Source organism: Mytilus edulis, chromosome 8 (genome assembly GCF_963676685.1).
Source record: "Mytilus edulis chromosome 8, xbMytEdul2.2, whole genome shotgun sequence".
NCBI lineage: Eukaryota > Metazoa > Mollusca > Bivalvia > Mytilida > Mytilidae > Mytilus > Mytilus edulis.
The window spans coordinates 43,260,536-43,288,167 of record NC_092351.1 but is presented as its reverse complement, the minus strand read 5'-3'; the positions used below and the strand labels follow the sequence as shown (position 1 = coordinate 43,288,167).

General features: G+C 31.2%; 1 protein-coding gene across 1 annotated transcript; it reads right to left on the bottom strand.

Moving 5' to 3' along the window:
* Nucleotides 1–775: 775 nt before the first annotated feature.
* Nucleotides 776–27,459, bottom strand: LOC139485629 (uncharacterized). Its single transcript, XM_071270248.1, has 3 exons — nucleotides 27,205–27,459; nucleotides 2,934–2,997; nucleotides 776–1,954 (listed from the first exon to the last, which is right to left on the bottom strand). The coding sequence occupies exons 1-3, from the start codon at nucleotides 27,301–27,303 to the stop codon at nucleotides 1,605–1,607; spliced, it is 513 nt and encodes a 170-aa protein (XP_071126349.1). The 5' UTR covers nucleotides 27,304–27,459; the 3' UTR covers nucleotides 776–1,604.
* Nucleotides 27,460–27,632: the final 173 nt, after the last annotated feature.

The window sequence follows — 27,632 nt, the reverse complement described above, 5'->3', positions numbered from 1 at the left end:
ATAGCGTTGCTAAAATTATCCCTTCATAACGTTTATGGATGTCATCATGAGTTTGCTCACCGTTATCGAATATCCGTTTCACAGATAATAAAAGATATATTTTTGATATCGTATCTACAATCCCGTCCCCTTTTCCCGAATATGACCTACCAAACTATACTAAATACCGGGTTTGTACGAACATGAGCAACACTATTGGTGCCACATATGGAGCAGGATATGCTTACCCTTTCGGAGCACATGAGATCTTCTTCCGTTTTTAATGGAGTTCATGTTGCTCAGTCTCCTAGAATTCTATGTTGTCTGTTTGTCTGTTTTCATTTTAGCCATGGCGTTGACTGTTTAATTTCGATTTACAATGTCCCTTAGGTAACTTTCGCATATTTGTCTTATAATAATAAGTACAATGATTTACATCTAAAAAAAAATACACCCACTGAACCATGTTAATTGTCATATGACAGATGGAAACCTCGTATCACATTATGTAACATATAATAACTCTATACAAAGTATGAAGTAGAAAGGTCTTCTAACTTGTCATATTTAGAATTGTATTCATATAGTTTACGAAATTGCCGACTGCGCATAAAATGTTGATTTTGGACTTTTTTATTTTTGAAAATACATGTTCAGACTGATAAAAATGTATGTAACACAGTATAACAACGAACTATATGGTCCCAAAATACTGATGAGATTATATTATAAATAATGTGTATTTCAAATCTTAAAGGATCGGTTACACCTGCACAGATGAAAGATACGATAATAATTTCTTTCACATATTTTATTTAACAGTATTAATATAGTTGACAATTTTTAGACATACTGCATAGAGGTATTTGCAGAATTACTAAACATGAGATAGGAGTACATAAAAGTTGTAAATAAATACCTAAAGCTATACATGAAATATCTAAAGATGTTTAATAAGACTACTACGCGAACGTTTAACAGATGTTTTATTTAAAGTTACATAACGGGGGTTTTCTGTCATCTTCAACTGTTTCGGATTACGAGAGCAATACTGCCAAAAAATGGTTTAATTTAATGTGAACAATCTTTCCTACGGTAACACATCTGAAAGCATAAGCATGATTTGATTTCATTTGATGTAGTGCCCAACTCTGCGTATTATAATACACATAAAATTTTAACAAAATACATAAATTATTTGAATTAGATTGTTATCAATTAATTCCTATTAAGAAATAAATGGCATTCCATTATTCACCATACCTTCAGTTTGCAAAATTCTCATTTACAATTATTCATCTAAGTTGTATGAAATGCTGAGAGAAAAAATTAGTCTACTATTTTTTAACTTTATGTCAAACGATTTACAAAATGGCAATACAAATAAAAACCTCATTCTTCAGATCAGAAATATAATGAGTATGGCTTCATTAAGGAATGAAGTGACATGTCATGACAAAACAAATCGCTATAAAGCAGGAAATTATATTTATAAATATATTTACTTAAAGAAACACAAGATGTTTCAATGCACAATTTAAAATATAATCCATTGACAAACTTCACATCAAATAAACTTTTATATAGATCCCTGTTTCGCTTTCAGGCATGCGCACACCAATTACTCATTTTTTAACACCAAAAGGTCCACTTCGGCTATTGACAGACACGAGTCTAAAACTTGGTCTCCTCCTTGACATTCCGTATAAACGACTTCCCCAGAGACGTGTTGAGGCTGGACCCGGGCGACCGCCATAATTAATACCGTCTCTATGCAAGTAGTATGGAATAACACCTTTATGCTTTGACAAGTATCTGTTAAATCCTCTTCTATCGACAATGATTTGGTCTTCTTCTGGATTTATCAAATTACCGTTACTCTCTTCAGGCTCGGAATTTTCCAACCAGCTTGGATTATCAGCCAAACCAAAGCTTTCGTCATCCAGATAATCTGCCATTGCTGATATAACTAGAACTGCAACACAAAAAAGATGTCTAGGTTACGAACTCGACTGAAAGAATTGCATGAATCCCAAAAAGGTCGAGACCGGATGCATGAACAGTGTGGGCATCTCCTGCTTTGCTTTCAAAAACAACCATACAAATCCCCATTATCAGCGCAATGTCTTTTAAACATATTATAGTGATGTACATGTAAAACATAATTCAAATTGGACCGAATAATCAGCGCGTTGTTTAATTTGTATATAAATATTTTTGCTGAGTAGCAGATCATTACATTTGTTATTTGAAGATTCTATCTTTTGTTCATAATTTCAAAGATAATAGGCAAAAACGCCAACAAATTACATTAATTAACAAAGGACTACTAGCAGTTTTTCACATGCTAGCTCTAGTCCGATCGACATATTATCTTTTTATTGAATGAAAATGAGCCACAACGCCCCTGTTATGGGTTAAGTATGATGCATATGTTTATGTGTCGCTTAATTTAAAGAATGCTCATCGAAGTATGATTTTTTCTTGATTATAGTCATGACTCTTAAATCTTAACTCTGAGATCACCCCTAGTTTTTGGTGTGGTTCATGTTGTTTATTCTTTAGTTTTCTATGTTGTGTCATGTGTACTATTGTTTTTCTGTTTGTCTTTTTCATTTTTAGCCATGGCGTTGTCAGTTTGTTTTAGATTTATGAGTTTGACTGTCCCTTTGGTATCTTTCGTCCCTCTTTTAAAGGCATGTTCTTCACAATTATATATTTAAAATCATTATTTAATATGTTGACATCATTTATTAAATTAATAGCAGTATCCTATGTATTTACTTACTGGTGCAATCGATACATCGGTACACAAAATTGTACAATATAGTTAATTAAGAGCAATCAAATCAAAGTATAAGACCCTTTACATTTGTCATACGTTTGTTATTCAATGGATAAGGCAATTGTATGTTTTACTGTCATTACTTCTTTGTAAAATTTTATATACTTACTGGAAAAAATAATAGTCCATATAATACTGCAGTAACAAATGTTCACCATTTTTCTCTGAAGATTCTGCAAAAATACAAAAATACAAAATGAAATGACTATTAAAACCATCAAGTTTATTCATTTTTATATTAGAACCAGGAAATGTCCACTTCATTATTGTTTTCCATTTTTTCTCATGGCTATTTATAAAAAAAAAAGATCGAAACAAGAAAACATAATAGTCTTGTAATGAGTTGTGTCGCTTTGTTCACTGGAAATCATCATATGTCTACGATGTATACCTGACGAGTGATGGTGTTTATAATGAAGACAGTATACTACAATTCCAAATAACAAAATAAAGCACACTGATATCTGTATATACAAATTAAGTGTCTCTCCTATGTGTGGGGGTTGACAGGCCCAATATCTATAATTCTGCAAGCAGTAATAATGTTTAAATAGTAGCGTGGGTCATAAATAAAAGCTACATTACATAAAAACTACAAAGTTACAATTAACAAATCACGAATATTTAGCTATCATGAAATTAATTCTAGAAAACAGCATATTTTTATGTTCACAAGGACCTGTTAGATATGATTTTATAAAATGCCAAAAAAAGATGTAAGATATAATCGTTTATTTGGCGAGACTGTTCATCGCTACAAATACTTGCCCCGAAAAAATGTTTATTTGATCTCATGATAAGGTATTTTGTACATATGACAAAAAGTCATGTATCAGACGTCTTTTTCGTCACTGAAGTAGGAGATATCTGTATTGTTTTTTAAGCTTGGCCTTCGTAAAACGTCGATTTTACTGTCGCAAATTGAGTTTTTCTAGCGACGCGGAGCGGAGATAGGTAAATGGATATTTGCGACAGTAAAATCAAGTTTTTCGATGGTCAAATTTAAAATACAATACAGTTATCTCCATTCTAATGCCACGTATTAGAATACATAAAATATGGTCGTAAATTATAAACACCTCCTTGAACTTGTTAAAACAGTTTCAAGTTGCTATTGCAGTAGATCGGTACCGGACACACACACAAAAACCAAGTAACATGAATACAATGACCACAGAGTACCGACATGATATATTATAATATGACGCAGGTTTTTTCAAAAGTGATGATTTTCTAAATATTGTTCAACATTTCACAGTGGTATCATACTTTGACTTTGTTCAAACCTGTTTGTTTAATCTTAACCTTTATTATTTATCTCTTACAATTTTGTATCAACTATGCATTTGCATTCAAGTATCACAGATTAAATTTATTCGTTCATTCTGTGTTAATTTGCGTTTTTTGATTGAGCCTTCCAATGGATATTTTATAGTGTTTTTTACTATGTTGTGATGTTATACTATTTTTTCAGAAAAGGATGAAGGTTTGGTACCATTTAAACGTTTACTCCCGCTGCAAATGTTTGCACCTGTACTAAGTCAGGAGTATAATGTACAGTAGTTGTCGTCTGTTTATGTAGTTCATACGTGTTTCTCGTTTCACGTTTTTATATAGATTAGACCGTTAGTTTTCCCGTTTGAATGGTTTAACACTTGTAATTTGTGGGGCCCTTAAAAGCTTGCTGTTCGGTGTGAACCAAGGCTCCGTGTTAAAGGCCGTACCTTGACCTATAATGGTTTATTTTTATAAATTGTTACATGGATGGAGAGTTATCTCACTGGCACTCATACCAAATCTTCTCATATCTATCTAGTTAAGTTTTAATGATTTTAAAACCAACCAATGGAACGTCTTATTTTTGACTGCGTTCATATAGATCAACATGAAAATGAATTCTGTTTACCAAGCATTAGAACTATTAAATGCATAAGATTCCGTTTGGAGCGTTAAACTAAAAGTTCATGTGACTATAAAACACTCACAAATTAAAATGATACGTTATATGTATGGGAAGTTCTAACCTTATCGTCAGTTGAATATTAGAAAAAGAACACACCTTGTTGAAAATACATGAATTCGGGAACTGCTCATTTAATCGATAATTTAATTTAGGATGTAACGCGTCTTCTGATTGGCTGACAGTGTTTTGTCTATCATCTCATATACATAGTTTTGTCATCTAATCGTGACGTCATCAACGTTTTTACATGATTTTCTGTCTTTTCGAAATAACATTAAAAATGTGGTGCACACTCTAAAATAATCCGCCACACGGGTTATTCAGTGTGCACCACATTGTTGATGTTATTTCTTCAAAGGCATAAAAAAATACAGTCATACATTAAATAGTATATGAAGAAATTATGAATAATCTAAAACAATATGTAATGGGTTTAATTTGTCCATTTAAAACGTATAACTTTTCTGAAATATTTAGCTATAACTTTCTGAAATATTTAGCTCCAACTTCTAATAATATGTATTTGAACAACACTAAGATTCACTTTTACCTGGGATGCATATGAAGTATAATGTGTTGATGTTTTGTCAACTAAATTATTTTATTGATAATCAGGCTTCATGGTCACGGTTGGTGGCAGATATCATTATAGTAATCGTTAACCATAGTAAGATTTCTTTTAATTTTCCAACTGTTTGATATTCATACTATTCATATTTTGCTAACTAAATTATTATACATAATTTTTGGAATAACCATGTGCTTCGGTTAAACAACAAAATTGAGTATTTTGCTAACCCTCCCGGAATTGTTCTGTTCACAATGTCCGTCGAATATTGGTGAGAAAATAACATACGATGACTAACAAACGTCAAGACTGGTGTGCGAGTTTAAATCTGCTGGAGGTAATTAAACTGACAGTTTAATGAAACTTGTCTGTATATTTGCGGTCAATAGGTATGGAGTGGTCATCACTGGTAAAAACATAATGATCGAAGCTTTAGCAAAGAGCAAGAAATAAAATGCAGTCATTTCTGGGGATGCCCATGTCTTAGCTATTTTAATAAGCCTGTACATTGACATAATGACACTCAGTTGCTTGGATTCAAAACTACTTTCTCTTTTAACCTTTTCTGCATTCAATTATGAAGACTTACACATGATTAAAACCAACAACGCAAGTAAAATGGAAGGCGAACATTGTTTAATCAACAAAATCTAATTTTCAGACGGCATATAATCACAACAAATTTAGTTAAGCCTTCAAAACTTAAAATTAATTGGAAGATTTATGATATGGAGGATCTTCCTTGAACGTTTTATTCGCCAAAAACACTTGCAGATCATCAACAGTCATGAATGAAGGTTTTAAATGTAATTAGAAACTTACAATGTAAATAACGTTTTTTTTTTAAATATTTTTGTGGAAAGCCCACGCTAAACAGAATTATAGCTTCCTTCTGACAAGTATGCAAACGCTAAACTTTTAACACCATTATCAATTAAGCTAAAAACAGCAATTTATTTGACATACAATGTGCTGAGTAATGAAATTATACGTGTTTTACGTAATTACAGCACACACTTGGTCATTGTACATGATCATTTTTATTGAAAATCCTGAAAAACTATTGCTTTTACATGAATTTTATTCAAGAACCAAGGCTGATTACACGTGTTTATGGCTTACAAACTTGCACAAATACAGATGTTATCACAGTAAACATTTCAAACCACCTACACTAGATGGATAAAGAGCAATATCACGTGAAGCAAAAACTACTGAGATTTGTTCACATATGATATAAGTTATAATCCGGAGAAGAAAAAAAAAAAGGCTCAAAAAGATTTGAAAAATGATAAATTTGATAAAGCCAAATCAAAACCTATCACCGATCTACAAAATCTTTAATTTTCATACAGGTTATATATTGTACGGTTAATTTTATAAGTTTACTGTTTGCTAAAATATGAATTATTCGAAAAAAAATTAAGGATATTCTTAGCCTAGGTGTAGCTTACCTTAGCCGTATTTTGCACAACGTTTTGGAATTTTTGGGTCTCAATGCTTTTCAACTTTGTACTTGTTTGGCTTTCTTACTATTTTGATCTGAGCGTCACTAATGAATCTTTTATAGACGAAACGCTCGTCTGGCGTATTAAATTATAAGCCTAGTAGATTTGATAACTATTCGCACCACTAGGTCGATGCCACTGATGGTGGACGTCTCGTCGAAGGTATCACCAGCCAAGTAGTCAGCACTTCGGTGTGGACATGAATATCATTCATATGGTAATGTTTGCTTGAGTCTAAATTATTAGATAAACTTATGAAATTCTTATCTCAGGCATAAATTACCTTCGCGGTATTTAGCACAACTTTTTGAAATTTAAGGTCATATGCTCTTGAACTTTGTACTTGTTTGGCTATCTAACTATTTTGATCTTAGCGTCACTGATGGGTCTCATGTGGATGAAACACGCGTCTAGAGTATTAAACTATAAGCTTGGTACCTTTGATAAGTATTATGTCCTGCATTTAATTATCACTTGACGTTAAAGGTGTGGTAAATGTTTTTTTTGTAATAATGTTAATACATCTTTATTTGATTTATGATTGTGCAAAAGCATATTTAAGTTATAACAAAACGCCCTTTTAATGCAATACATTTTAAAGAAAAGATGTAGGATCATCCAAGCTTTAAGATGATATGAAACACAATATAAACAATATTAACAATCCCGGAAAACCAACCAATCTTGGTACGTCAAACTAGCGGCATTTTAGACATTTGTTTACGTAACTCAAGCCGTGTTCTCATTTTCCTAAATCGGTGTTGTGTGAGTGTAATTAACACGTAAAGTAAACACAATTACGTACCCATTGATAAGACTCAGTATTTACATGTAGTTTAAATCATGTTTTGTCTACATGCAGTCAATAGTCAACGTATGCCTTGTGTAGTTTTAGTGCACACGAAACAAGGTATTAAAACATGCATTTTACCATGTATTTTTTTTTAGAAAAAAACGTTTTTTGAATAATATTGATATTTATAACAATTTTTTATGTAGTTACTTCACTGAATTATTTGTCTAAACTCAATATAATGTTATTTTTTTTTATATAAAAAAAAACTTTCAAGTTTTATATGGGAGCAACCATTTAACCATGAAGGGGGTTATGGTTTTTATGTTCGACAACAGAATTTTTTTCACGCATAGCACGAAGAATTTTATTTATTTTTCCAAAGCTATCAATCAAATAATTTGTTCAAAAATTAACACTATAAGCTTAAGGTATAGGGAAAATCTGGATTCAGATTTTATTTTCTCAATGAATAGAATATTTTTTCATCAATTTTAGAATCAGAATATTTTTTATGTAAAAAAAAACAACCCCCCTTTTTTAAATTGAATGGTTTTTCCCTTAATCCCTAATCCAGACTAAAAGCATCATCATTGTCGAAAACAAATTCAGAAGAAAATGTCTTACCGAATTGACTGTACGTATACAGAAATATTATCCACTGGCCTTAACTCAATCAACGATTCACTCATAAATGCATTACATAAACACCCTTAACATCTTAATTCTCCTTCTTCGTTTGTAAACACACTGCTTCAGCCTACGCGATTTATTGTGTAATAAGTTATGGATTCAGATTGGAGGCAGGTTCCGGGGGTTGGAACCCCCTTTTTTGGACGACCAATGTTTGAAGCCCCGTACATTTTAAAAATGCCTGTATCCGCTTCTGGTAATTGAGACATGTTTAGTATCTATGAAATATGTGCAAATCATCAAAATGGCTTTCATCACTGCTAGAAAAGTTGTCCAAGAAATTTTAATTCGATTCTATGTAATGAACATTTAAATGATATATAGTTTATAAGTGTGAACAAAACTTATGCACATGTAACTAAACCCGGTGTATAGATGTGAACAAATTCAATGTGAAACCAGTGTACATAACATTAAATTAATTGTTTTTACTGTACACGTCGTTTGGTGTGAACACGGCCTAAAATAGAATATCGCCTAAATATAACCAAGTGTTAACTGATTGTGTAAGTAAGAATCGAACGTTCAAAAGTGGTTTTGCTGTAATTTTTGGTGGGAGAAGTGATTTGATTTTAAACTTCCATTAATGAAATAATAATGGGAAATTGTTGACCCGAAATTAATTAAACGTTAATGCAGATTTTATGTGTCGAGGCACAGTAGATATGTCCGTTTGCCTTCCTGAAGATGTAATACAATTATTTATATGCATGGATAAATGTTGTTTATTTTCCTCTGTAAAATACGTCTCTTATGTCTATCACGTCATCGTATTAAATGCAGCAAATGACAGCTATTAAGTGCCACAAAACCAGGTTCAACCCACCATTTTTTTCTTAAAAAAATGTCCTGTACCAAGTCTGGAAGAAGGCCATTGTTATATAATAGTTCGTTTCTGTGTGTGCTACATTTTAATGTTGTGTTTCTGTTGTGTCGTTTGTTTCTTTTTATATTTGAGTGTGAATTCACATTACTATAAAACGTGTTACGGTACTTTTCTATCCCAAATTCATGTTTTTTAGTCTTGATGTTATATTTGTTTTTCTAATCGATTTTTGTTAAATGCTTAGTTCGTTTCTGTGTGTGTTACATTTTAATGTTGTGTCGTTGTTCTCTTCTTATATTTAATGCGTTTCCCTCAGTTTTAGTTTGTAACCCGGATTTGTTCTTTTCTATTAATTTATTATTTTCGAACAGCGGTATACTACTGTTGCCTTATTTAGATTAACCTTTTCAACCATAGGTGTGACAGGAAATGTCATTTATAATTTTAAATCTAAAAAATATGTTTTAGGTTATTCGGTATGACTTTCAATTCTAACTCTAGATTGATTACATGTAATAGCTTAACATATTATTTTCTAAATCTGTTGATATTGGAAACTGGCATATCGTTTCCGTATTGTAGACACTTGATCTTGCTTGATCTTTTACTAATACATTAAGGAAATAATAGAAGAGCCTGTATAATTCATTCAGATTATTTTCCTTTCTTCCTTGAAACATAGTATATCTGTGGAGGATAAAGTTTTACATTTCGAGAAGACTATTTCATTCCTCTCCAAAAGGATATAATTAGAATAAGTCGATGTGTGACTGTAGACATTACAATCTTAAAGCAAAACGTGTTTCCTTGAAAGACTTCTTTTCCTTCCAAATATACTACTGGTCAAATTTGTAAATCGACAAGACTGATACTCGGGGCGTTCTGCGTCTCACTTTAATCAGACCTCGTATCACGGTTTCTTTGATATAATTATACTAAATATACAATATTTTTCAAAGGTGAAAGGTTGTATGGTAAGGTCAATTGATACTGTAGTAAAACTTTCCGGGTCAGGCGCTATCTTGCCTGAAGTATCATTCAGTAATTATCGTTTTCATATTTATATATGTTAAATTCCGTTGTGTATTGTTTTCTTTTTAAGTGTTAACCTTTAAACAAACATATATTTCATTACATTATCATTATTAATTATCAAGATTACTTTTATTCATATAGCTCCTGCCATGTTCGTCTGACCTCAAAACAGAACGGAGATACGAGTAAATCCGATGTACTAAATTAGGAGGTTGGACGCTTCTTCGCGTAACAAAAGTTCCCTAATTGATTATTTATTGAAAAGTGTGTTCTTACCCAGGACTTGAGAACATCAGCTGTATTTTACCAAACCTTTCTGAAATGCTTGTCAACTTCTTTTTTTGAATTTTTATTCAACAACAAATTGCCCTTTCTGCTCTTATCAATATACCTTATACTAGTCCAGCATACCAGCTTGTCAACTTCTTACTTTATATACTTAGTAGTAAATACAGATAAATTGTGTGTGTAATACAATCATTGGTAAGCGTGCTGTATCAGCCACCCGTGATGATATCGATATCAGCACAGTTACAGAGGCTTTATCACACCGTTAATCTGTATGACGTCACATCATCGACTGCAGTCACTGCTGTAAAGGCTTTGTGAGACCCCTAATCTTTATGACGTCATGTCAAACCTATAATATGCATGATGCCATTTGAAACCTCCCTATCTGTATGACGTCATGTCACAGGAAAAACATCTACGTGAGGTATCTGTTTTTCATAAAGTGCATATGATATGGCTTTTTGTCAAGATCACACACCGTATCAATCCTCATATAATATAATCATCTCGAGTAGAGCTCTTGGGATTAACTTGGTGTCTCGAATTAAATACGTATTGGATATCGAAAAAGCCATATGATATTTTCTATTTATTTGATCTTTAAATTTGTTTCTAGTGATTGATGAGTCTTTTTATTACAAAAATGCGTTTGTCTTAAACATTATTAGCCTGATATTTATGATAAGTTTTTAACAATGAGTCTGCAATCCAATGAAACTTACAACCTATCAGCATAGCATGGCATATTATTTAATTAATTGTTTGTGTTGATTATCTTCGCATGGTTGGCAAGCCAAAATATAAGCATGTTGTCTTTTATGAACTTCTACAGTCATGGGAGAATTAGAAAAAAGTGCAGTAATCGATTGTTTCATTATTAGGTTTGTATAATAAAGATTGCGTTTAACGGCTTTTTGGCAGCATTGCTATTGCAAATACTTCACGGGCTCGCAATGCGACAAAAAAGCATAACTTTGCACACAGTCGAAAAGGGAGACAAAATTATTTCAAAAAGCATGTCTATCATAAAATGAACAGGTATAACACATTCAACAGAATTTTGTTGGCAACAATGAAGATAAAAGAAACATTGAAAATTTCTCTTCAAAAAAGATTCTTCATTAACGCAATATTTTAATTTCATATCGAAATGAGATATTTAATTTTATGATACCACTACATGTTATGCATGCTCAATCAGAATATTGTTTTAAACCTTATCTTTTGGCTGCAGCTTACATTAACAGATCGTCAAATGTACAAATGGGTATCGTTAAATTTTTGTAATAAAACAAAATAAATTTCTATTTTCCTTTTTTTTATTATTTATATAACCTTTAAAACTGGATTGTTTTATGTTTCTAGTTTTTTCAAACAGAAAATTAATTGTAGAAATGGAACTAATTCTTATTGGTAATCAATATTGTGGAACCATTGTTGCATATTGTCATTAACATTAAGTTCTTATTCATTACGAAGGGAAATACAAATGTTAGAATAGCCAAGATGATACAAAATAGAATACAAAAACATTTAATTGAAAAGGACAGACATCACCACGACCTAGAGAATTAAGGCACGAAAGACAATAACAATCAAAACCAAGGAGTAAACAAAGACCCATAAAACCAAAAGACATATTATCAACAGTTACAAATAATAGATAAGAAACAACACGAACTCCATCAAAAACCGGGACTGAAATGAGGTGCTCCAGAAGGATAAGAATTTAATTCGTACACCGTATACGGCACCCGTCGTGTTTTTTTCTTTTTCAGTTCGGTAATGATGGAAGGTAATTATGACTGAGGAAGAATATAAGATATGATTTCTGACACACTTTTGTCATAACGGTCAATCAGTTCATGATGGCGACCGTAAAATTTCTTTACTGATGACCTAAATTTAATTGATTTATAGCCATGTCGTAGCAACTTTTGAGAAAGCAGTATTCCTCATTCAACAAAATCAACGTACTTTGAGCTAGCTCTACAGAAAAAATGACAGTTCACAAACTATTTTCACAGAAATCTAGTTGTATTCTGAAACTACAAATTTCGATGTCAACATCCTTTTTACTCTTTTAGTTGATCCAGTTTTCCCTAAAATTATGTCTATGTGCCCTTGATCTCAAACACGTGTATTTTGATCTGTTGTGATCATTAATAAATAAATAAACGGTTTGTTCTAGTATTTGGATGTAATTACGTTCCATGAATGTGTTGTGTATTTAACTTCATAAACTGTTTCTTCACATAATGTTCAACACAAAACAGGGTATATTTTGTAAATCAACAACAAATGTGCTGAATCTGGCATGTTTCGTTACTTTTGTAACAGTACTGTGACTACAGTGTTGTGAAAATTGGGTCAAAAACAAAAAGACAGCAGAATTTCACATTAAACAATGTCATGATAAATTCGAACAATTTGTAATATTAAATTGGTACTTTCACTTATGGTACTGATAAATCGAGTGTTATATATCATCATTCAATCATATTTGTTACGTTCGGAGGACGTGTTTTTCAACAGACTGTCGGCATCCCAATGGGAACAAACTGTGCCCCTCTACTTGCTGACTTGTTTCTTTATTATTATGAGGCTGACTTCATGCAGGAACTTCTTAGGAAGAAAGATAAGAAGTTAGCAATATCCTTTAACTCTACTTTCCGCTATATAGATGACGTTCTTTCACTAAACAATTCAAAATTTGGTGACTATGTGGATCGCATCTATCCCATCGAATTGGAGATAAAGGATACTACAGATACAGTTAAGTCGGCTTCATATCTTGACTTACATCTAGAAATTGACAATGAGGGTCGGTTGAAGACAAAACTTTACGACAAAAGAGATGATTTCAGCTTTCCAATTGTGAACTTTCCATTTCTAAGTAGCAACATTCCAGCAGCACCTGCATACGGGGTATATATCTCCCAATTGATACGATATTCCCGTGCTTGCATTTCCTATCATGATTTTCTTGATAGAGGGTTACTGCTCACAAGGAAGCTATTAAACCAAGAGTTCCAAATGGTGAAGTTGAAATCATCCCTTCGTAAATTTTACGGACGCCATCACGAGTTGGTTGACCGTTATGGAATAACCGTTTCACAAATGATATCGGATATGTTCCTTACGTCGTCACTACAATCCCCTTCCCTTTCATGAATTTGACCTACCGAATTAGACTATTTACCGGATTTGTAATCACATAAGCAACACGACGGGTGCCGCATGTGGAGCAGGATCTGCTTACCCTTCCGGAGCACCTGAGATCACCCCTAGTTTTTGGTGGGGTTCGTGTTGTTTATTCTTTAGTTTTCTATGTTGTGTCATGTGTACTATTGTTTTTCTGTTTGTCTTTTTCATTTTTAGCCATGGCGTTGTCAGTTTGTTTTAGATTTACGAGTTTGACTGTCCCTTTGGTGTCTTTCGTCCCTCTTTTCTTTGCATACATTCCGTTTACTAGTTGAAAGGGGATAAATAACAAAAATACCGAACATCGAGGAAAATTGAAAATGGAAAGTCGCTAATCAAATGGCAAAATGAAAAGATTAAACACATCAAACGCATTGATAACAAATAGTAAGTTCTTGATTTGGTACAGGCACTTTTGTATGTAGAAATTTTTGAGTAAACCTGGATTTATATCACTTGTAAGACAGTCGCATGCAATTCCATTATATTGGTAATTGTATACTTCATTTTGACATAAATAGGCGGAATTGATGGGGTCACAACTTATATACGTACTATTCTAATTTATAATAGTAGATTAGTAACAACAGATTAGGTTTAACTTTAATTTCATTTTGTAATGAGATATATAGTTTTATGATACTATAACCTGTTTTGAATGTTGAATTTTAAACCTTATCTTTTGGTTTGAGCTTACATAAACAGATCTTCAAATATATAAGGGGGTATTCGTATAATATTCGTAATGAAACTAAATACATTTTTATTTTCCTTATCTTATTGTTTGAAGGACTTGTAAAGTGATGAAATGTTTGATACATAGAAAAAGAAAATATCGAATATCATGTAATTTCATTTTGCAATTTTTTAACACATTTAATACACAATTTCAAACATAAAGCACTCGAAGATCGCGAAGCAAAATAACCATCCTTTGTTTCATTTTGTCTTTCTAATTATGTTATAATTTCCCGTGGTTATTTGGTAATACTCAATATTTCAAGAAAAAGCGTTGGTAAATTAAAAGTATACACAACAAAAGAGAAGATGTCATATTGAAACAGCTATCAAATTTCTCAATCACCATCCTTTAAATCGTCATCAGGTATTACTATTTCATATAGAAAGAAATATAGTATCTATACTTGTACTGTAGCATGGTAAATTCTTAAAGTGAACTCTTATAACAAAAAGTGTATTAATAAAAAAAGACATGACGATGTGAACAAGCAGTCTCTCTTTAGTGAGATTGATTACTATATTTAATTTAAATAAATATAAATCATAATATTTATGTTTGTTTTAGCCATGTTGTTTTCACTTTATTTTAATCCATGAGTTTGAATGTCCCTCTGGTATATTTCGCTCCCTTTTTAATGATATCTTATAAAAGTGACATGGCAGAAAAAATAAAACAAGACTGAATCTCTATCTTCATTTAACACAAAAATTAACATGATTTGGTATAAAGATACTGTACAAAAATTTTACTTAGTTTTACCAAATTTATTTTTATACGTTTTTACTGAGCCTGATTTCTAAAGTCTATTATTGCTAAAATAAGAGGAGACTCTTATTCTGTTGAACTTGCTACTTATTGACTTCATGCGATTTCCTCTTTTTTGTTTATATCTGTTTGATACATTGAAACATAATTCCATTTTAATATTCTTATCATGATTAGAAATACGTACAATAACACCAAAAAAAACTCAATCTCAATTCTATTTTGCATTGTTTTACAAATTTACCTGTAATAAAATAAACGTTCCAAAAATGTTAACTTTTTGTGGCGTGATTACAATTGTGTAACGTACAGTTTATTAATGTGGTGTCCTGGTGTAATGTCGTAAATACATGGGAGATGTCCGCTGTAATGCTGTTATTCACATGTTTTAATGTGCTTTTATATCGTTAATTATGTATTTTTTAGTCCTCAGATTCATGTGGTTATGTTTATGGTATTCCTGTCGCGGTATTTTTTTAAATACTGCCATATAGGTGGGAAGTTTGGCCAGCCATGCAGGCTTTACCCACCATTATTTTCTTCAAATGACCTGTATCAAGTAAGGTATATGGCAGTTATTATCAAACAGTCCGTTTTTATGTTGTATGTTAGCGTTGGTTTTTATTTCAATTCAGTCTTTCTGTTTTCCTTTGTTTTATTATTACAGTAGATTTGTTATCCTCGGTGTTGGTTTTTAGACCGGATTGTTTTTTACTAAATCGATTGATGACTGTTGAACAGCTATGTATTACTGTGTATACAAATTGACTTGGTACGAATGGAATAATAAGTTGATTGTCACCTAGGTGTAACTATTGCCATGGGGCGTGGCCGACGTTAATATTTGTATCCGAGGTACGTGACAATAAACTTACTGTTTAACGTATATTGTTGAGTCAGTAAGTGTTTTATTATATCAAAGAAAACAACAAACAATAAATGGCGGGGGAAAATACACTTTTGTTCTATAAAAAGCAAAAACACAACCCTAATGTTTAACGTTAACTTCATAAATATTCGGAAATGATAAGGCTTCTACGTCCTGAACTGACGTCAAACCTAGACAAAATAGGAAAAATTTTCCTGCGGATTTTTCTAAATTTTCCAATCCCGTAAGTGTATTTGAAATTCCACGACACTTAATGACGCTTGCGGTCAAATAGTTTCATCGATGTCAAATAGCAGGAAACTATTAACCGGTCAAATAGTTCAACGCTTGCAATTTGAAAATATTTAGTACTTATTTTATATAGAAACTGATGTATAATAATTGCCTATTTTTATCGATTTAAGAGATTTAAAAATTGGTAACATATAAACAGTCAATGTCCAGTTCATATAAAAGGGGTAAGAACCTATTTTCCGTACAGGCTCATCACCTGTGAGCTAATCTATGTATAAATTCAAAATGAAAGAGAATTGATGACATGCAGCTAGTTTTGCATTTGAATTCAGGTAAATGCTCTTGTTTGAAATACGCGTTTTGTAATTAAAATGTACTTGCTGTTTAACAATAAGCTGTCAATATTTGTAAGCTGTCACAAACGGTAAATATTCAAAATGAAATAAAACCATGGCACTTTCTTTAGTTTGCGTTTACTGTTAGAAGTGTGGTTTTTCAAACCAGTTAGTTAAATACAATATCTTTTCAAATAACCATTATAGGTGTGTTTTAATAGATCATTTATTTTGATAATTCTTATTATTTTTCTGCGAAATGATCAGCAGTTCACAATTACATCTATGGAAAAGGAAATAGGGCATACATCAATAAAACAACAGTATCTGTTTCCGCATCACGATACATAATTATATTTAAGTGTCTAACTTCCATAAACACTTATAGCCTCTATGCCTAGTGTCGATCAAAGAAATCAAATGTCTAACTATCAGTTTTAGGCTAAAAAGACGTACATTGTTTTTTAAATAAGTCTGCAACACCACCGCAAAGAATATCCGTTTAATCATATTGTCATATCTCTCTTTTAGCTATACCGCTGATTCGTTTTTAAATTCTTGCCTGAACAGACATTACGAAATGTTTTGTGCAAGTTCGAATGTACTCAAATTGTATTATTTAAGATTTACCTCAATTGAATGAATGAAGGATTGCAAAAGCGAAAATACATCATTCACTAACCCACGCAAACACCATTAATTAAACTACTATATTTTTTTTAAATGGGAATATACAGTGTCGACCATAATGTATTATTTTCTACGTGACAAAAACCTGTGTTTTTTTTTCTTTATTCAAATTAAAACTTCCTAACTAAAACACGAAATGCAGATATATTTATAATGTACTTGAACTCAATAACAATGAAATATTTAAGCGTGAACAAGTAATACAATTTCAATCCTGGTAATCTGTGATGAGTTTATTTACAACTTCTGGGAAGATGCCACTGCTGGTGAAGTTTTTATTCCCCAAGGGTATCACAAGCCCAGTAATCAGTACTTCTTTGTTAACTTGAATTGTCATTGATATAATTATAATTATACATTAAATGTATACAAATAAAGGTAACAGTAGTATACCGCTGTTCAAAAGTCATTAATCGATTGATAGAAATCAAATCCGGGTTATAAACTAACTGAGGTAAACATATCAACTATAAGAGGAAAACAACCAAACAACAGAAACACTGAAGTGCAACAAAAAAAAAACGACAATGCAACACACGCAGAAACGAAATATAAGATAACAACTGCCCTTTTCCTGATTTTGTACAGGACATTTTAAGAAAAAAAATGGTGGGTTTAAACTTGTTTTACAAAACTTTGCATTTTTTAAATACTTAGGTTTTTCTACCCCAGGAATAGATTACCTTAGCTGTATTTGAAAAAACTTGTAGAAATTTTGGTCTTCAAAGCCTTTCACCTTTGGACTTTATTTGGCCTTTTTAGCTTTTTTTATTTTAGCGTCACTGAGTCTTTTGTAGACAAAACGCGCATCTGGCACAAATACAAAATTTGAATACTGATATCTATGATGAGTTTAGTGACAAGGAAAGACAAAAAGTAAAAGGTCTGCTTAATATTTTCTTTAACTTTATTCATGATTTTACAAAGTTAAATCTATATTCCTTGCCAAACGTAACAATTTTCATTATACATGGTGAATTTTAAATTTCTCAGTAGTAAAATACTCCATAACAAAATGTATAGCAATAACATATCTAAATTGATGAATTACGCGCAAACAATTAATTTTTATTTTAATCTTAAAACTCAAATAACAAAGCCTTCTGTTTAGAGGTATGATGTGAAAAGTGCACCTACTAACTCAAGTGGTTTTCTGAAATGATAAACCAACATAAACATATCTGCACGTAGGTACTTGTTTTTTTTGCAATGGAAAAAACTCATAGCCGAGTGTGTGTCCACTTAACAATTGAAATTCGAACTTCGACAAACTTGAAAATATAATAGTTGAGCATACATCCTTCTTTTTTTAAGATATCAGATGATAACTTGATTTACAACTTAAATATCAGTTTATATTTTCAATATTGACAAATTATATTCATCCTCAAAAAAATTATTGAATAAAAAAAATTCAAGCTGAGTAGAAATGCCACCTTCCGTGAAACAATTAAGGGTTCCAATTAAATTTGGTATTTCATGTAATTTTACTAGATCAAATTTGAGAGCGATTCATTGTATTGTACCATTAATACATGCAGCAGTAGATAGAAAAGGATGTTGATTCTCCTAGGGATTAACTTTATAGCATTCTTTGAATTTTGATATCAATGCGTGGAATTTTTAATTGTTTCTATGCTGTATTACTCTTAAATCATATCACAGTTTCGAAAAAAGTGCTTACTTTTTATCATCAATACGGTTATCGTCGCTTTCATGCAAACTCGACACTGTTGTAAAAAAAAGAATAGATCACATACAATAATTATGATTAGCTTGAATGTATGCAATCTTCTGCATAATTAAAAAATATTGTAATGGTCTTCTTGTATAAGTCTGTGCTTACGTGAAATGTAAATGACATTCATTCAACATTCCCTTTATAGAAGGTAGATGCTCAAAAGATTAACAAAATGACGTTTCCCTGATTAATGGCCTTGTTACGGCCGTTTTTCTTTTTTGATCGCAGACTTTTATCAATGTAATGAAATTGTATGCGATTGTCATACAAGTGAGAGATTTAGTTAGCTATAAAATCATATTTAATTCACCATGTTAAGCATAAGGAAATAGTAAATTAACAAAAATACCGACCACTGAGGAAGGTTAAAAAAGGAAAGTTTCTACTCAAACATATCAAACGAATGGATAACAACTGTCTTATTCCTGTCTTGTTACAGGCATGTTCTCATTTAGAAAAAAAATTGTTTATTATTCTTAATTTTTTTTTATTAGAGTTGTTACATGTATTATTGTTTAAAAATAAAAAAATGGTTACTGAAACTTGTCTTATAGCTAGCCAAACCTCCCATTTATATTGCAATGTTAAAATACCTTACCAAGTCAGAAATATTACTATTGTTTTCAATTCGTTTGATGTGTTTGAACATTGAATTTGTTAAGGGACATTCCGTTTTAAAGTAATTTGTTATTTATTTTAGATAACTGATATTGAAACAATCATTTCTAGATGTACAAAGTTATCCATGTAGTTGTTTTACTGATATATACGGAGGTCAGGTTAAAACGGGAACAAGGATGATCAGATGAACATGGGGGCATTTTCATCCATATATAACACAGTTGTCAGTATGGGTATTCTTAGTTATAATTACTAATGATATCAATGTAATAACAAACACATGCAATTGGCCATTTCTATAAAACAAAGTAAGGACATTTTACAGTGAACATGATATAAAAAGAAGATTTGGTATGATTGCCAATGAGACAACTCTCCACTAGAGAACAAATGAAACAGAGATTAACAACAATAGGTCACCGTACGGCCTTCAACAATGAGCGAAGCCCATACCGCATAGTTGGCTATTAAATGCCCCGAAATATCAAATGTAAAACAATTCAAACGAGAAAACTAACTGTTTTATGTATGTACAAAAATTATCGAAAAACAAATATGTAACACATCAACAAACGACATCCACTGAATTACAGGCTCCTGATTTGGTACAGACACATACGTACAGAATTAGCGAGGTTAAAAATGTAAGCGGGATCCCAACCCTCTCCCCAACAGTGGACAGTTGTGTAACAGCACAAAATAAGAACAAACTATAAAAATCAGTTGAAAAAGGCTTAACTCATCATGTGGATACAGATATGAATACATCTAACTAAAAAAACCAGAGTGAACGTGTTCAGGTACTTGTATTTTCCAACAACACAAAGAGTTAAATAATGAACTGAGAGTACTCGCAGTTATTTACAGCTAGTTCAAAGCCAATAACAACTAATGATTAAATAAAATCATGCATCTAAGATTAAATTATGAATAAGTACATGACATGAGTTTGAAGAAGACCTCTTTCATTTTTCACGTTCTTCTGAAATATTTTCATGTTTCAGCATCAAAAACCTATGTTGTAACTAAACTCGAAGGAGTGTTAACCTTTGTCCCTTTCAATAGATGCTTTCAAACATCAGCTGTTAATTGTCTATCCCTAAACCAATGTAAATTTAAAATACATTTGTATGCAGCGCTTTAGAGTAAAAAAATATCGCTTCATATAACACAATCAGATAGTAATTATTAGCATGCATCATTGATAATAACAAAATGAAAATTGAAAGGTACCGCAGATTTAAAACATTGATTGAATTAATAATATCTACGTTACCGTTGTAGTATCAAGTGTAAAATAAATATTCGCGTTGTACAAATATTGATGGATATTGAATTCATTAATAAGAGAACAGTAATAAAAGAAAAATATTTACCATGTTTCATCAAGTACTCTATTTTAATGGACGTTCATTAAATAATTGATAGATAGAATAGCTGTTAAAGGATAATCTTGTCCTGTCATGACAATTGAAACTATGGCAATTTTCTGATAACCAAAACGATGTTTTAATAAAAATGAGAATATTGGAAAGTGAAATTAACTTTCGTATTGATATAGAAATTTTACATCAAAAGACAAGAAATATAATTTGGCTTTTTTTCAGATATGTTTTATTCTTTATAAAACTATAATGTTATTTCAAAGACCTTATTTGTCACAGGGGAATTGTTAAGATAATTTCGTAGTGTGAATATCATAGCGTTGTATGTCAACTTTTGATAAAAATGAAGATATGTATGTATTGTATACCCAAGTGGAATGGATTATGCCACTATACTACCAAAATACGATATTTCTGTTTGTCAGAAATACACTGTTCTATCTCCACATGTACACTGCATTGATTATAATAGTTTATTTGTCTAGATAGTTCAGAGTTAAAAATGTTATACAAGTGGTGTGTCTTTACTATTTTTTATGTATTTTTGCTGTAAAATATTTGTTATCTTTTATCTAGTAGTACTTTACGTAATTTGTTTTTGCATGGTTACCTACGCCGTATTTGGCACAACTTTTGGGAATTTTGGGTCCTCAATGCTCTTCAACTTTGTATTTGTTTGGCTTTATAACTATTTTGATCTGAGCGTTACTGATTAGTCTTGCGTAGACGAAACGCGCGTCTGGCGTATTAAATTATAATCCTGGTACATTTGATAACTATTTGACGTCAATCTATGAGCAATTCTTAACCAATCAAACGGTTCAGAATATATTTCCAGCGAAAACATAGAGACAAATTCTAAAACAACATTGGTTATAGCGAGATGCTCTTTCTCCATAAAAGGGGATGTTTAATTTATCTTAATTGATTGCCAAGTAAATACAAAAAATCAAGCTGTGTAGCTCTCTCGCAGATTAAATGTTTTATGTTTGAAATAAAACATGTAACATTATGATTTTTTTAATCTGATTACATTACAACATGTAAAAGTAGAACCATCTGAAACCTTAATTACACCTTTTAAAATACATTGTATGTTTAATGGACTAATAAACGTAAAAAGATTCCCCTAAAGGTTTAATGTTTGAAATTGAAAAGTCATTTTATATTGTAATTACCCAGCGGACTAAAACAAAAAATGTGAAAAGGCGACTTACTCCATTAATTGTCAGCAGGGTTAAGAAACGGATCATTTTTTTTCCTTGGTTTTATTTGCTACATCTGCACACTCATTAAAAATGGCACAGTAGAATATAACTTTAATATGTGTGATTTTCTTTATTATCGTATGATGGCAAGGGAAGATACAAGAATATATCTTTCAAACGAGAATGTCAATTTCAAGCAAAAGATAACTTAATAAATATTTGAAATGATGAGTTTTGGGGTAATGTTCATATTTGTCTGTTCCTTTTTAACGAAAAAAGCTATTTTTCCCATCAGGTGTGATAGAATTTCTCAGACGGCTTGGAATTCATTTTTAGATTAAAATCAATGGCACTTTATCGTTTTAAACTACATGTCCTTTGTCATTTTACATTCAAGATAACCACTTGCGGTTGCCAGTATGTATGGAAATAGACTGAATATATCATAAAAATGTTTGTAATTTAATATTACTCCAACAAAAATCAAATAAAGGAATTCCATAAGAAAAAATCAAACGCTATAGAAATGATCAAACAACGGAACAAATAGAAACCAACTATCATATAACTTGATTTTATACCGCTCTTTCCCGACGAAAATTGTAGGTTAATCCTGATGTTATAGCTAGCTAAACATCCCACCTGTATGACTGTTGTGTATTACAGTTCCATTGTGTTGGCAATATTGGATGGGCAAATCAAATGGATAAAATAGGTCAATGTGATAACATAGGAGTGTTAATGAGTACCGTATTTTTATAATAATGATAATGTGTAAATTAACTTTAATTGTATTTCATTTTCCAATCATGTATGAGTTCCTCAAAATAACCAATAAGTGAAACAATAAGACTACTTAGAATTTCATTACTAAGCCTTAATGTTGATGCCATAGAACATTTCATACTGCACAAATTCAAATAACAAAAATACCGAACTCTAAGAAGAATTCAAAACGGTAAATCCCTTATAAATGGAAAAATCAAATGCCCCAAAACACATCAAACGATTAGAAAAACAACTGTCATATCCCTGACTTAGTATAAGTATTTCTTTGTGTAGAAAATGGTAGATTAAACATGTTTTACTTAGCTTAACCTAGCTCCTATTTGCAGCCCGTCGATTGTCTAGACAATACAAAATCAGATTTGAAATATGGTCAATTAATCTTTATTAATAGACCCATTTTCTGTTTAAATATATGTAAATTATTAAGGTTTGTGATAACTAATAAAAAAAAAAAATCTCTTGAGATCAATTTAATACGATGGTCATTACTTTTCAGCAAAAATGATGATTTACTACATTGATGGAAAGACATTATTTGGCATTCAGAAAATAGTAAATGTCATAAAATGCGATCTTAATTGCCCCTTGCCACAGTTCTAAATGCCATCTATGACATTACCGGAAAAGGTTAAAAATGACCATTCGTGTTGTCCGTCAAATTTAATTACGGCTTAAGGTGGCTCGGGACTATTCGACTGCGCATAATTTCACGCATGAATTACAAAAGTATTTGTCGTAATTTTTTTTAATATTTTGATTGATTAGAAATATTAAATCATTGTAGTTATGTGACTAATAGAATATTTTCGTTATTATCGGTATTTTTTAAAGGGTCAAAATGACATTTCATCCATTTTTACCATTTTCCCGCCAAAATTTGGGTTGTAAGGCAAAATATATTTTTCCCTTATCGGTGACCTATGTTTTTTATTGGCTCATTCTTTGAAGCTGTATTCCAGCTTTTCAAATTACAGATTTGGAACAATTGTCATAGAACGTTTTTTTGATATTCCGAAAAAAATATGTCAACACCTCTATTTCCCCTATCATTTCATTGAAAAATGGTCCCTTTTACATACCTGTTTAAAAGTAAAATTTTGAGCTTAAATGGTCCGTGACCCCCTATTTTTTTTCGACCAATTTGATTCATTTTCTTTAAAGAATAAAATAACCAAAAATACGGCAATTCTGATAGAAACTTCGAATACGCCCGAGCCACCTCGGGAGTAACGGTGAGGGAAGGGGAACAATAATACCGATTTTTGTTACTTAAATATGATTAAAACTACAATCGTAAATATATCAGATATTTGGAAAATCTCCATATATTTATGTTTGTGAACAAAAAACTGATATGTTATGTATGTGGTTTTATCAAAATATATGAAAAGGATGGGGTATTAAGTCTTTCAGTTGCTTACCTCTGGTCAAAGTGATCCGACCTCTCCACAAATTTAGATATATGAAAAAAGTAAAATCACAAAAATACTGAACTCCAAAGAAAATTCAAAACGGAAGTCCCTAATCAAATGGCAAAATCAAATGATAAAATACATCAAACGAAAAGACAACCACTGTCAAATTCCTGACCTGGTACAGACATTTTCAAACGTAGACAAAAATAACTCTTACAAAATATTCATAAAAGAATTAAAGTAAACTTGAGGTAATCTTATGTGTGTAGTAACACAGTTAACAAATCATAGATTGACTTTCGCTATAATTCAATATAGACAAACATAACGGTACATGTCCTGATAAAATCAGACTATCCGAGTTATATCCCTATATATCTCAGAAGCTTAAAACATGTAAAGATAATAAATCAATGCAGAATATTGTTTTTATAAGATAAGTCAGATAAATTAAATGTTCTTCATTTAATTCAAATGTTTTAGACGACAAAATAATTGCACGGCTGTTTCGAACGATGCTTATTTAATTAAAACTAGGTCAACCCCTTTCTGCTATATTAAAATCCAAGATGGCGAAAGATCCCCAAGTTACCTGAATTAAATTTTTGGTGTGAACAAATGTGACTATTTTATATAAAATCACAAAACGATAATTAAAAATAAGGATTATATTTTCAATTTAAACTCAACTTCATGGCATTGCCTGCTTTTTTAGAATTGATAAATCAGGCAAACTTTTGGTCAGATTATGACGTGGACAACGTAAACAGAGCAATACGAACCTAATCATTAACCGGAGTAATCAAAGGGTCTCCAACAACCTAAGCATTTCTTGTCGAGTTTACTTGTTATACCCTTCGTGTTGCTAATTCTGTTAAATGCAGCAAACATTTGTTTTTGGATCAAAACCTGATTATTATGAAATACTGCATATTACGCGTATAATATCAATTTCAATGCACACAAAAGGTGTTTCTAGAAAAACCTTCACCACATATGCAGGAGACCAAAAACTTTTGAGCCAAAACAAATAGAATAGTTATCAAATGAACCAGGATTATAATTTAGTACGCGAGACGCGCGTGTCGTCTACATCAGACTCATCAGTGACGCTCATATAGAAATGTTTTTGGTATCAAACCCAAATGTATCACTAGGCCAAAACTGTCTAATTAACTGAGTATTAACTGAATAAGTTTCAACCTTTATTTGGCTGATTGAGTATAAACAAGCAAAATTTACACAAAAAACATTAAATTATATATTTTTATCTGATCTCCAGACTACAATTTACTGATGAAAATAGTATATTTTCAAAACGGATTAGAATGAAGTATCTCAATATGGAACATTTATAACTAATAGAAAAAAAATAATAAGGTTGATCTTCAAAAGTTTTGACTACCATACGTTTGTTCAAGCATGTCTTGTTAACAAATGTACATGAACATATATTATTTCATTTTCGTCTCTATGATACGTAATTGTATGTCATTTTACCGGAAACATATGTATGATGATAGTCATTCGAAGTGACAAAACAAGAGATCTTTGTTGATTTAATCAACGATTGGATAATAAATAGAGCTCTTTGATCTTCATTAATGTGATAAGTCGAATTTAGATTCTTATAATGAGAATATTACACGAAACTGCAGGGGACAAACTATCTGTCATTTCAAGAAAAGTGACTTGAAATAAAGGTTGGTCGTTCTTATTGTAGTACAATCATGTAAAATAAGTCATTGACATCTCACATATGGATTTCCTGACCTTGAAAACCCCGTACCAAATTACAAAAAAAAAAGATTTTATTGTAAAAATCTTTAATATAACTGGTTGCATATTGTGTTAAAAGAATTAAAAAAACTTTTATGAAACAGCAAAACAAAGAACTAATAGACTGTTTGTCTGAAAACGGCTACAACAACGGTTTATGTACATCACTGAAACAAATGATCTTTATACAAATAAAGTTTCTATATGTTTCATTGTACTTATTTTTGATTTGCAGACAGATTTGATACCTTATTCAATAAAGTTCTAATTTCTTTTGTTTCGATTATTTTTTTTTTTGGGAGGGGGGAGAAAAAAGGAGTCGGGTTAATTTGTGATCCGTGTGAACGTATCGGCAATATCAACGGTACAACATTAAAGGACTATTTACATGCAAATATGTTGATTTTCTGGAAAAAAAGTTTTTTTATAAACATAGTCTTACGCATAACTTTATTGTTCATTTAAATTAAAAGACTACTCCTTTCTTATTAGCTTAGGCAAAATAGCTCATATTTAAGTGTCAAATAGATTTACTAGCTTTGATTTAATCAAAGTTTGTATTTCTCTATATAATTTATATGACTATGTTATCCTAGTCTCCAAAACATTGCATACTACACCAATACAAATTTAAAAAGCTGAAACCATCGCAGTATACATTTAAATAGCTGAAACCTATTCAAATTTACAATATACACATAAAAAGCTGAAACTCTACAAATATTCAATATACATTTAAAAAGCTGAAACCTATACAATTATTAAATATATATTTAAAAAAGCACCAAAATATACAGTATATATTTAAAAAGCACAAACATATACAGTATATATTTAAAAAGCACAAACATATACCGTATATATTTAAAAAGCTTAAAACTTATAAATTAAGGTATAATTACTCACAAAATAGTTTGATCGCTCAATCCAGGTCCAATAATGAGTGTGAAATAAAATCTCTTTGTTATAGAGTGACTTGAAATATGCTATTGATAATCCAATCATTCACCCTATAAAATCAATCCATGTAATGTTTAACTTATACAGAGCTGTTGTATAGTTGAATATTAATTGTTCTATCAGCTTCATTCTCGTCCATCGGAAACTTTCAATTCTACGTGCGTGAAGAGAATTTATGGGGTATGATTGATTCAAATATAGTTAAATGAAAGTTGAAAATAATTGTAAACTGTGACATGTGTAACTGTTATTAAAATAACAAGTCAAAAGGTGCAACGCAGCGAGAAAATCCCGCACCCAAACATTAAAATACAGAAACATTAACAAACACTAGAGGTTCCGGACTTGGACTTGGGACAGGCGCAATACGTGGC